Source organism: Protomyctophum parallelum, assembly GCF_964188405.1.
Source record: "Protomyctophum parallelum genome assembly, chromosome: 4".
In the NCBI taxonomy this organism is placed as follows: Eukaryota; Metazoa; Chordata; class Actinopteri; order Myctophiformes; family Myctophidae; genus Protomyctophum; species Protomyctophum parallelum.
The window spans coordinates 35610315-35622148 of NC_139700.1; the positions used below are offsets into that span (position 1 = coordinate 35610315).

Genomic DNA, 11834 nt, shown 5'->3' on the forward strand with positions numbered 1-11834 from the left:
AAGCTACTTCTTATCCTTCCTGGCTCTAATTAACTTTTCAAGTCTTAAACAGGGTCCAAATTAATTCTGTGTGGACTGAGTGCGGAGACAAGCGCCGTCAGGAGATGAGATATGTATGCGTGCGCCAGACTGAAAGCATTACATTTGGACCACAGCTCTTGTGTTGTGAATAATGCACAATGCGGGGGAGGACGTGACACTGCTGAGGAGATGAATGCATCTCCTCAGCAGGAGATGTCATGCTTGTCACTGTCATGCTTAGTCGCACGACAGTGTCGCGAGCCGAAAATAGCCGAAAATGCCTTGCGGATGCGATGCGTTGTGAGCTTGTAGATCTCCAATTATAGCAATTGGGATGAATTTGTGTGCAATGTGCAAACTGTGCATGCGTTCTGTCAATGCACCAACAGGTTTCCACAACACTCGTGACTCGTTGTGAGAAAGGCAAGCATGATTATGGATCAGACTGGCTATCAATAGGCAGGCTCTATGGATTGGATTAAACAAGATGAGACCGAATTAGTCATTGACGGAATGGTATTTTGATATTCCAGTGCAGTCCCTGATTGTCTATGCCTGGGATTTATCCTACTTTCTGTCAGATTCCTTATGCAATGCAACAGGCCTAAAGCAGACACACGACGTTCATAAATTCACCGCAGCACGTTGGCAATTGTGAATTATTAATGATATATGCTACAGACAGTATAGGCCTGGCCTAGGCGGCGACGAGTAGCCTAAAAGGTCAATGCTGATATTCGTGCTTTGATGTTGACCTTATTGGCTTAGTTGGAGCAGCAGACAAATTCAATAGGCTAGCTATAGTCTGTCCTTTGAACTATAGAGTTTCGGACTGTTTTAAAAATCACACTTTCAGTGACTCTGGGCTTGACGCGCAGATGACATGAAAGTGGAGGCGGACCAATATCCGTCACTGGAGGATACATGCGATCACTCATAAAGAGAAATGATTCATTGCCCTTACACTCAGAGGGGGCAGCAGTGCAATTACATGCAGCTTTCCGTTTCTGTCCAGGTGTTGAAGGGACATCATTAACGTATGGGTTCTTAAATTTCTAAATTATAGGCCTAGAAACGATTTATCCCAACACCAAATGATCCCATTTATGGTCCAATGACCTATCATTCAATTATAAACTGTAAAAATGCAATGCATCAATGACACGATCGTTCAGAAATGCTTTGAGACAGTTTTCGTTTGGGAACGAAGAGACCACAAACCTAAATAATAAAATCAGTGCTTATTTAAAAAAAAAAATCAGTGAATATTGATTATTATTTACGCCCTAGCTTTTGTTACTGGCTCACCGTTACACTAGAATGCATGGTGCACTAGCTGTGCCATGAATATAAGCCTCTTAGTCTTTATAGCCTCGTAGACTCTTAGCGATGTCTGATTTCATGCATGCGTAAAGCCCGGTGACGCGAGGAGCGCACGAGGACTCTCCCATGCACTCCCCACTCCCACGCGCGGCCCTGTGCATGCGGACGAGTCTTGAGTTGATGGGAGTTTTTTCCACACTTGCCGGAGTTCGAATTTACAACATCCTAACAAAAATAGCCCAATCCCAATATATAGGCTTTACATCCAGGCAACCGCCACGGATCAATTGGCCAAAATAACACGTATTTCTGCCTGGACAGGGAGCTCGAGGACCGAAACGAAATAGGCTATACGGGTGCGTGACCAAGAAAAGTATAGCATAGAGTCGACGGTGGTATGCATTATATATGTCATCCAAAGACAATTTAGGCTTCTATATAGCTCAGCTCAGAGTAGGTGCAATTTAAATAACCCACGCCCAGGCCTGCAGCTTCCACAACCAGCCCCATATAGCTGTTTAGACTATTTTGAAGGGAATTGAAGCCATAGCCATGCCTCAAATATATTTAGAGAAGTCATCCCATGACAATATACTTCAGACAATGTTTTGCGGTTACGGATATATTTAATATGCACGTTGTTGTGGTGTGCACCAGGTGTAATCATTTAAGAAAGCTTTAAAGACTCAATATTCCTCCCATATAAGCTCTAGTCCCCTGACTCCCACATGGCAATAAAGGGACCTTCTTTGTTCATATCAAATAAAACTGCAGCTTTAGAGAAAATATAAACTTTATAGCTATTCGGAAATATGTTATATTCAAGTTAATTGAACACATGCGGTGGCCACCATGCAGCCCGGAGCAGGCCAAGATGAGCGAGTCAGAGCGACAGTCTCCCTATGCCGTTTAGGCCTTACACGCTCCAGAGAGTTTGTATCCCACTCCCACGCGTCACCCGCAACATTATTTGCATAATAAGTAAAAAAGGTAGCAACGCTCAGTTGGCTGAAGATAGCAGATCATCAATCAGCATGCAATGCGTTGCGGAGCTTGTAGATCGGACACTGGACATGCAGTGTTGTGTTCGGCGCGTGGTGGCACTATACCGTAGGCTATAAATGAATTCATTGGGGACTTACATGGAAGTGATGTTTTGGAAAAGGTCCTCGATGCTGCCCGTGGTGTTCCCGTTGCTCCCGGTCCCCTGGAAGGACAACAGCGGGAAGAATTTCTCGTCGTCGGACTTATTGCAGTAGATCTCGCTGGACGTGCAGGTGCACGTAGGCGGACAGTCGAGCATCGAACTCAAATAGTTACGGAAAACGCTCAGAAGCAACAGCAGTCTCCACCAGCAGTATATCCTCGGAGCACGGGGGACGAAAAGCGCACGAAATACATCCATGGTTGTTGTTTTTTTGTATCTTCTTTTTTTTTGGTGCCGAGCTGAATTAGTCCTGAAACGGTTCAGGATGTGATGAATGAAGGCAGGCAAAGAAATGGAAGCAAAAGATGATTAAATCCTATTTTGAAGGTTGGGGAGGTGAGGGGTGGGGGGGTGGGGGTTCTTCTGTGGGGAAAGGAAGGGAGAAAAACACCTTAGTCGTGGGGGGTGTGAGCGCGCCGCGCGTCCCCAGCACTCACTCACAGCGCGTGGGGGAGAGAGCGTGTAGGTATGTCAAGGCGTGATGCTGCCAGCAAGCAGCCGATCTTCTTGTGAAGACCCAAAAAGACGAGGGTGGAAAGATGCGGGGAGGCAGCGGGGGAAAAAAAGGAAAATCCCGGCCAATATATTCCGTTAGATTATAAAGGGTACTTCTATACTGGTGCGTAGAGTTCCGTTTTCACTCCCCCTCTCCTTCTCTGCATCGCTTCATGTCATCCCTCCATCTCTGCTTTGCGCGCTGTTGCTGCTGCTGCCTGAGAGGCTGTGAGACTATAGGCTACTTGGTGTGCGACTGCGAATGAGCGAGAGAGAGAGAGAGAGAGAGAGAGAGAGCGAGAGAGGGAGAGAGGGAGAGAGCGAGAGAGCGAGAGCGCTATGAGGGAGAGAGAGGTTCCATCCTCCAAGCTCCAAGTCCCACCTACTGGGCAGAGTGGGAATTGACACTGACACACCGACAAACCACCCACCCACCCCCACCCCCACCCCCACACACACACACACACACACACACACACACACACACACACACACACACACACACACACACACACACACACACACACACACACACACACACACACACACACACACACACACACACACACACACACACACACACACACACACACACACACACACACACACACACACACACAAACTATAGCCCGACATCTGGATTAGGAAAGATCCCGCAAACATTTATTTTTAAACATTACACCCAGAAGCTTGCAAGCCAATTAAGTAACCCCAGCAGTGACATTATTGTTATTTATTAGTATTATTTATTATCATTAAAAAAATGTTTTATACTGTACATTGATCAGTTATCACCTAGGCCTTAAGGCATGCTGCAGGGCAGGCTTAATTCCAACTATTAGATTATCACCCACACACAAAACCACACAGAAGAAAAGCAGTTTGAATGCGGTCTGCGGTGAACTCAAGTCAAAGAGTCAATCTATACATGCTCATTTGCAGTTTATGTCTCCATAATACAGTATATCAAGGTAGCTACAGGGCTGCAGAGATGGATCCCTGAATTAACGGACCTGTCGGGCCCAGCCAGGCCCAAAGTTCATTTTATGAACAGAGCATATAGGCTACACTAGAGTAAGTACCATGGCTATAGGCCCCGGAGCAATAAAGGACTCCTTCAAGTCAGTCAAAAAGGCCCACTGGGCTTTGTTTGCTCATGTGCATAACTGTAGTCCCAGTCTCAGAAGGCTGCATATTTTTTTCCAGTTCCAGTTAATTTCCATAATTACAGCTTTGTTTGATTGGCTTCATGGCAGCAACTTTGAACCGGAAACACATCGTCACCTTCACATGTGTTTCCAGTTAAAATCTGCTGCAGAGCTAATCAATTGAAGCTATACGGGAAAACGTCTGTGTGGGTAGGTGTGAGGGGGTATCTAGCCCCCCCCCCCTCTCTCATTGGAATGGGATACATACATACATACATACATACGGTTACATTGCCAAAGCAATAAGTGTGGCATAAAATAATCAAAACTAAAATGTATGGCATAAATAATCAGAGATGTGCTGTCTCAGAAACGGGGAGGATATACAGCCTGATTTATACTTTGTTGTGCATTGCGTCTCGCACCAACATCTACGGTATACAAGGAAAGCTCTCAGCTTGTATAGTTTGGCCCTGTGAGCCGCTGGCACACAACTATTTCATTTAGGATTGTCCAAGATGTTTATGATGACAAAACATCTACATACTTTCAGTGAAGAACGCCATGTGGCCTGAATTGAATTAAGTCAAATTAAATGAATGCCAGTCCTTATTTAAACCCAATCATTTAGTGTGTCTCTCTAAACAGTCAGGAGGAGAAATCATTCAGAGCTACTTTTGTTGAATTATCTTTGTCTTCTTGTGTTGGTGCAATTTCTCTATAAATTAATATTCAAACTGATTACTTGTATCACACACCCAATACAAACAATAATGCACACAAACACAAATACACAGTTTCTCAACAGTAACCTAGTTAGGCTTGATTTATTATATGTAATTTTGTATTTGTGTGTTTGGATAACGCACGCACGCACGCACGCACGCACGCACGCACACAATGTATTTATATGTATATATAATACGGTTTTGGGGTATGAAATCCTATCAATGTAAAGAGTGACAAAAGGACTTCCGTGTCAAAAACTCTGGTATGCTCTTTTAAACCCCCAGGCATGAATCACAATTTTGAACACAGAAAACATCAATAAAACATGAGAACATGATGAGAGTGTGTCTATAATCCATAGTGATGTGGACGCAACATCGCATTATCATTTCCTTCATCTCAAATCCAACGCTTGAGTGCCATGGACGGAGATCTACCCTCTGGTGTATTCACTGTTTACTGCTGTAGTGTAGGTGTTGAAACAACACTGGTCCTCCCCAGACCGCTATTGTTTACATCGTGTCAACATCGTGGTTGGCAAAAATAAGAAGTAATTAACTAGAAATGCGAGGTGTCAACGTGCGCCTTGCACACAAGGTGCCTAAGCCATACATGGCATATTTGTGTGCAAGCAGAGCGCGTACTGCTACTAACTAATGTCTATTACAACTGCTGTTCTAAATCCTTTAGACCCGTTATTGACCTCATACCAACTTTGAAACGTACCTTAATTACGTCATCAGCCAATAAGGGACCACCATTCTCAGACAGACAGACAGACAGACAGACAGACAGACAGACACTTTTTTTGAGGGTCCGCAGGTTTAATGTTTGTTTTTAGTTTTTTAGTTTGTTTTAAAAACACCATTGACAGTGAAGGGAAACTGTACGTCATCATGTCCCTAACACAAACATCAAATGCCATTAACAATAAAGACACTATAAGGTTTGTTTTGACACCGTTTGTTTTACATCACCATTACAGTACATCACCTAATCAACATGAGTTAGACTTTAATATATTAGCGCCCCTCACTTCACACAGGTGTGAATTTTTGGGTTGGCCTCTCCTTCTGTACCACACAGCATGCACGCTGCCGTTCACTTCCTTGGTTTACGGCTCAGATAGAATGCCTCGTATGATCGTATCTCCTAATATAGGGAGCACTCCATGGTTTTGACCAGATGGGCATACGTCTTCATTTCTGACTCTCATTTGGAATATTAACGCTTCTAGAGAGACTTTATTTGTGACCTCTTGTGATTGAAAAGAGGTTACATCAGCAGTGATGTGAATTGATTTCATCTATGATGTTACTTGACATGTTATCTGACTATTGCACACCAAGAGAGAGCATAGAAAGAAATATGGTTCCATGAAGATTCTGTGTCGGAAAACATAAATATTGGCTCCACAAAGAGGAAAAAATGTCACACAAACATCACAGACATCAACTACAATCTCTCTCTCTCACATTATTTACTGTCCCCACACTCGCTGCATACAATCGAGTGAAATGGGGAATATAGCTTCATGCAGAACTAATGGGATTTTTCTAGTCTCATTTTACCATTTAAATTGTAGTTTAACCTTTGATCCTGCAACAGTCATGGGAAATCACTCTGCTTTATTCCAGTGTCTGTGTGGCTGGTTTTATTTGAATTCGAAACTTAGGATGTTTCTTTTTTTGGTCTGAATTTTGACAAAAGGAAAGGCGTAGATGTACAGAAGTACCACCAGCACACTCTCCGGGGTGCTGCTTTCACCTTCCATTTACTGGTGGTGTGACACAGCACATCACCAGATGGTGAAGGCAGGGAAGTGGAGACAAATAAACACAGACACAGCCAGTAGAACCGAACTCCCAACCCATTCGGTCAACGCATGCTGAACTATCAATCAATTAAAATCATTGACTAGCTGGTCAAGCTGCTCAGTTTTCTTTGTAGTTGTGTTGTTGTTTTGTTGAGAGCCCCTCCTATTAGCCTAGTAGCCGGACATGTTGAGTACACCAACGTTTGATGTTAGAAATGTTTAGTATGGGTCCCCAGCATGTAGAAACTGCCGGATGCTAACTTGCATATGTTGAGCAATTTTCATAATTGGCATAATATGTGACCATACCATTAACAACCTATAGAAGGCAAAATATTCAACATTTCATCATGCTTTATCTAGCATGTGATGTGTCAAACTAGGGGTTTTTCATGATGCTGAATCCATTCCAAGCATTAGTTTTGCAAAAAAAACACTCATTGACATCATGAATTTGTGATGACGGCATTGGCCATTTTTAGCCCAATGAGTGTTCTTTCGCAAAACTAATGCTTGGAATGGATTCGGCATCATGAAAACCCCCTAGTTTGACATGTCACATGCTACATAAACATGATGACATTTTGAATAATTTGCCTTCTATAGGTTGTAATTGGCATGGTCACATATTATGCCAATTATGAAAATTGCTCAACATATGCAAGTTAGCATCCGGCAGTTTCTACATGCTAGGGATCAATACTAAACATTTCTAACATAAAACCTTGGTGTACTCAACATGTCCGGGTTCACAATGGGGCTCTATGGGCTGGCTACTAGACTATATATACACAGCTTTAATGTTTGTGTTGTCTGAACTAACATTAAAAATGACATTGACAATGAACAGATAATTTACGTCTGTGCAGTCTGAGCAAATCAGCATATGTATGTCGGTGGGAAACCTTGGCCAATAAGGGACCACCACCATTATTGATGATGGTGTACTATTATGATTAGAGTGCCCCTCACTTCACACGGGTGTGATTTTTCTAGGTGATGAATGGGGTCTTTACATTGGGGCAGTCTGAGGAGACAAAGGTAAGGTAAACAGGAGACGTCTCTTTCCTCTGAGGAAGGAAGACACACAGCCAGGGTTTCCCTCGGGACGCCTTTCCCCAGAGAAAGCAGCAGAAAGCAGGACAAAGATAACAAGGGAAAAGAAATGTCACTTTGACTTGATTTCTCTTCCCGTGCAGGGAGTTCTGCCTCTGTTCCTCCCTCTGGCACATATACACATCTGTTCTCACATGAGCTCACATTTTTACCTCATTATCTTGTTCTCTACCTTTTTCTGTTTTCCACTCCCCCCCCCCTCTTCTATGTCCCTCACTTCCTCTCTTCCCGCTCTCTCCATTTTCTCCCTCCACCTCTCTCTCTCTCTCCCTCCACACCTCTCTCTCCCCCTCCACACCTCTCTCTCTCTCTCTCTCTCCCTCCACACCTCTCTCTCCCCCTCCACACCTCTCTCTCTCTCTCTCACTCTGTCTCTCTCTCTCTCTCCCCCCCCCCATCTCCCCCTTGCTTCCAATCTCTCCATTTTATCCTCCTCTCTACATTTCATCTCCCCCTCTGAATAAAAGCCAGTGATGCAGAGCAGTGTCCTTTGAGCTCATCATAGTTACTCAAACAGAGACTGACTCATGTACTCCCGTGTTATGTCTCCATGCAAGATGTCTGCAGCCCGGGGAATACCGTAAAAAAGCCATGGGGAATAACAACAAATGACACAGAACAACGGTGTAAATCTAGTGGGCGTAAAAAACGTGTGAGACTGCATCCGGGCCGGCCCCACTAATGATGGTCTCCATGCACGGTTTTCAATGTGTACATTAGTATCAATATATTATCACCCTTCACTTTCAACTACTATTTAAGTTGAAAGGTAAAAATCTAAATGTAATTATAAAAACAACATATAGTGTCAGCTCAGCTCTACAATGTCATTGCGATGAAATTGAAATAATGGGTAATGAGTACAAAGCAAACCATGGGCAGAATTTCTGGGGGGAAGCAGGGTTTGTAACACCCCATACATTAATAATTGAACTGTACAACCACAGCCCCCCGCCCCAAATAAATTACAATGAGTCGGGGGCTACAATCAACTATTCTTGCCCCTTTAGGCAGAGGAGGAGGAGAGATAAACAGATACAGTAGGCTATAAAGCTGACATTTATATTTCTCTTTCGCTATAACATTTATCAAGGGGGGAACCAGCACCGTTATGAATACCATATTACATGTAATCAGATTACATGGATGTTGGATACTTATAGTCTAGTGTCTGGCTGTCTGCTGCCCTTCGGTCATAATGCAAAGGATGAAAGGTGTTTGAATCGCTGGGCCTTGAGTCACATGCAGCTACATGTACGTATTATATGCATTATCTTGGTTCAAATCCATTCAGAACCACGGACAGCTCCACAGTGCTGGCCAACAGACAGAACTACGGTATGGGATCCTGCCATGGATACAGTGCTCTAATAAAGATGAAAGCGCACGCACGCACACACACACACACACACACACACACACACACACACACACACACACACACACACACACACACACACACACACACACACACACACACACACACACACACACACACACACACACACACACACACTTCCAGGACATTGGGTAAGTAAGGGCTTAGTATAAACGTCAACGTACAGTGCACAAGATGTTTGCTTTTAATATATGCATGAAACCAGATAGGGACAATTTTACAACAATAAAGCATCAGAATACATTATTGTTGCTCGCTCCTATAAGCCTCATTAGAGTATTCCCAATAATCCCAAATGAACATTATACATAAGGCAATGTTATAAAAAAATAAAAAAATAAAGAGGCCACTTTTGTCTCATATATCTCATACATACTTATTATTTTGACCACATGTTGTTTGCCTGGTTACATTAGTAAAGCCATTACAACCGCATGTTGCTTCACAACGGCCCTCATTAATAAAAGATGCTGCTCCATTACAGACGACCACAACACTTCCATCCCACACACACAGCCGGCGACAGCACCAGATGCATGTCAAACAGGACACGCACGCTGCGCTGGCAGGGAACCGCATGATGGCACATATCTCAACGCTTCCGCATTTCTTTCATTGCAGCTGTAATTGACAGCCAACATACGCTCGGTGAATTAAACATTAGAGTTGCACAGGCTACTCTTCTCCACGTGCTGTTTATCTCAAGTTGCACCTTTCTCTCCCTCTTTCATCAGCTGCACATCTTCACTGCATGGCTGAAGTGGATTTAACAGGTGAAATTGGAAAGGGGAAGGATGACAGAACGCAACTGAATTCAATTTGAAGCGAAGCCTGTTTCAGGACAGGCACAGACGGTGGTAATATTTTTGTGCACTCGCACATTGATGATGTTGTCAAACTAAGCCTGACTTTGACAGCTTTTTGATGCATCGTAAACTGTTATCAAACTTGCTTCCAAATCAAATTACTGCATTTTCCCTAAATTCTTAAACAGCCAACTTCCTTAAGAGTTACAAAAGTAATGTTTGGCAGTCAGATTGACATCTTACTATCGATTTAAATTATAGCGTCAACATAAGCGCTGAACAAGGTGTGACTGAAGACTCAACGCCAGGTTTTGTGAAGGTCGGCATTAATAAATGATGCCACTCCATTAAGTACATCGGTCTCAACACAACACAGCAAGGCCATGTGCCATCCTTGCACCGTATTCCAGATATGCCAGCTATAGGTTTTGATGAGTATTTTCCTCTGTAATGAAGCCTTTTGGGTGGAAACAAGATAGGCTGAGGACAGAAAACGTGTTGAGGCCGAGGCCAAACCAATCAATACATTATTTTTATAGTTATTATCATATATGTCTGTCAGAGAAGCAGTGTAAAAAAAAAAGAAAGGGAAATGTAGGGTTTGGATAACAAAATTAGAGACTGTATGATAATAAGAACTTAAGAAGATAAAAGCACAATTTTGATTTACTTCATAGGGGGTCAAATCCAGGCAAAAATAAGTATGTAATAACAATAATAATCTTCTTCCAGAGACCTTTCCTAATGTACCTTGTTTGAAGTTCTCAGGCGCTCTGAAGTTGCAGAGCTTGCTGCGCGTATCTCCATCAGTCACAGGCAGGCAGTCACCTTTGCAGAAACTGAATCACAAAGGAGTTTGTTAAATTAGTAAAATGTCAGTTTGATAATCAGTGCTGAGTTCTGTAATTCATTGAGTTTAAGGTGGTTAAATGGCAGAGTTTTCATATGTTTGACTTAAGTAAAAGTAGCAATACCGCAATGCAGAAATACCGATTCTACAAATGCCTTATAAACCAGTAGTTTTCAAACTTTCTTCGTGCCAAGGACCCCCAAAATGTATTTGGCCAGTGCCCCCCCCCCCCCCCCCCCCCTCATCCAATTTTTTTTTCTGCCAGAGACCCCCAGAAGAGAAGATTTGTGTTAAATATTCTTATTCAAAACACTTCAAAAGTTAACTCTTTTTGATGTAGAAGCTCACAGCGTGGCATGAAGTGACGTGCTGAGAGCTTGTAGATCTGCTATTTTAGATAAATAACTGTTCATGTGTAAAGCTAAAATCTAAGTTGACACAGATGCTTTCCCGGTTTTAAGGAATTAAGTAGGCTACAGTACTTAGTTACTTTCCACCACTGCCCACAACATGCTAACCTCTCAGCTCTAAACTCATTTAGTGTTCCCTCACATCTCTGAGTCATGCCAGCTCACACAGTTCTGGACGTTTGAGCGTTGGTATAGGGCACAGAAGTTCAATCAGGAGCAGAAACTGCATTGTGTGTGTGCGTGTGTGTACGTGCGTGCGTGCATGCGTGCGTGCGTGCGTGCGTGCGTGCGTGCGTGCGTGCGTGCGTGCGTGCATGCATAGGCAAAGGTTTGTATAGTTTCAATGTACATATTTATTGATATTATAATGTTTAGACTAGGTTATTGGTCTATACAGTACCTACAATCCTAGGCACTGCACTGTCTCTATGCATTTGATGTATTATACGTTAAACTGGAATAAAACAAAAAAAAAGAGAACCCTAGTGTCCCTATTCTGGGGTAAACATTGAGA

General features: G+C 43.1%; 1 protein-coding gene across 1 annotated transcript in view; it reads right to left on the minus strand.

Moving 5' to 3' along the window:
- LOC310856988 (NT-3 growth factor receptor-like) overlaps nucleotides 1-2651 on the minus strand; it is a gene marked incomplete at its 3' end in the record, with an annotated part of 231729 nt that extends 229078 nt beyond the window's left edge. Inside the window, exon 1 of the mRNA XM_083762577.1 lies at nucleotides 2487-2651. Coding sequence (XP_083618703.1) covers nucleotides 2487-2647 — 161 coding nt within the window. The 5' untranslated portion in view covers nucleotides 2648-2651. The remainder of the gene's footprint in view (nucleotides 1-2486) is intronic.
- Nucleotides 2652-11834: the final 9183 nt, after the last annotated feature.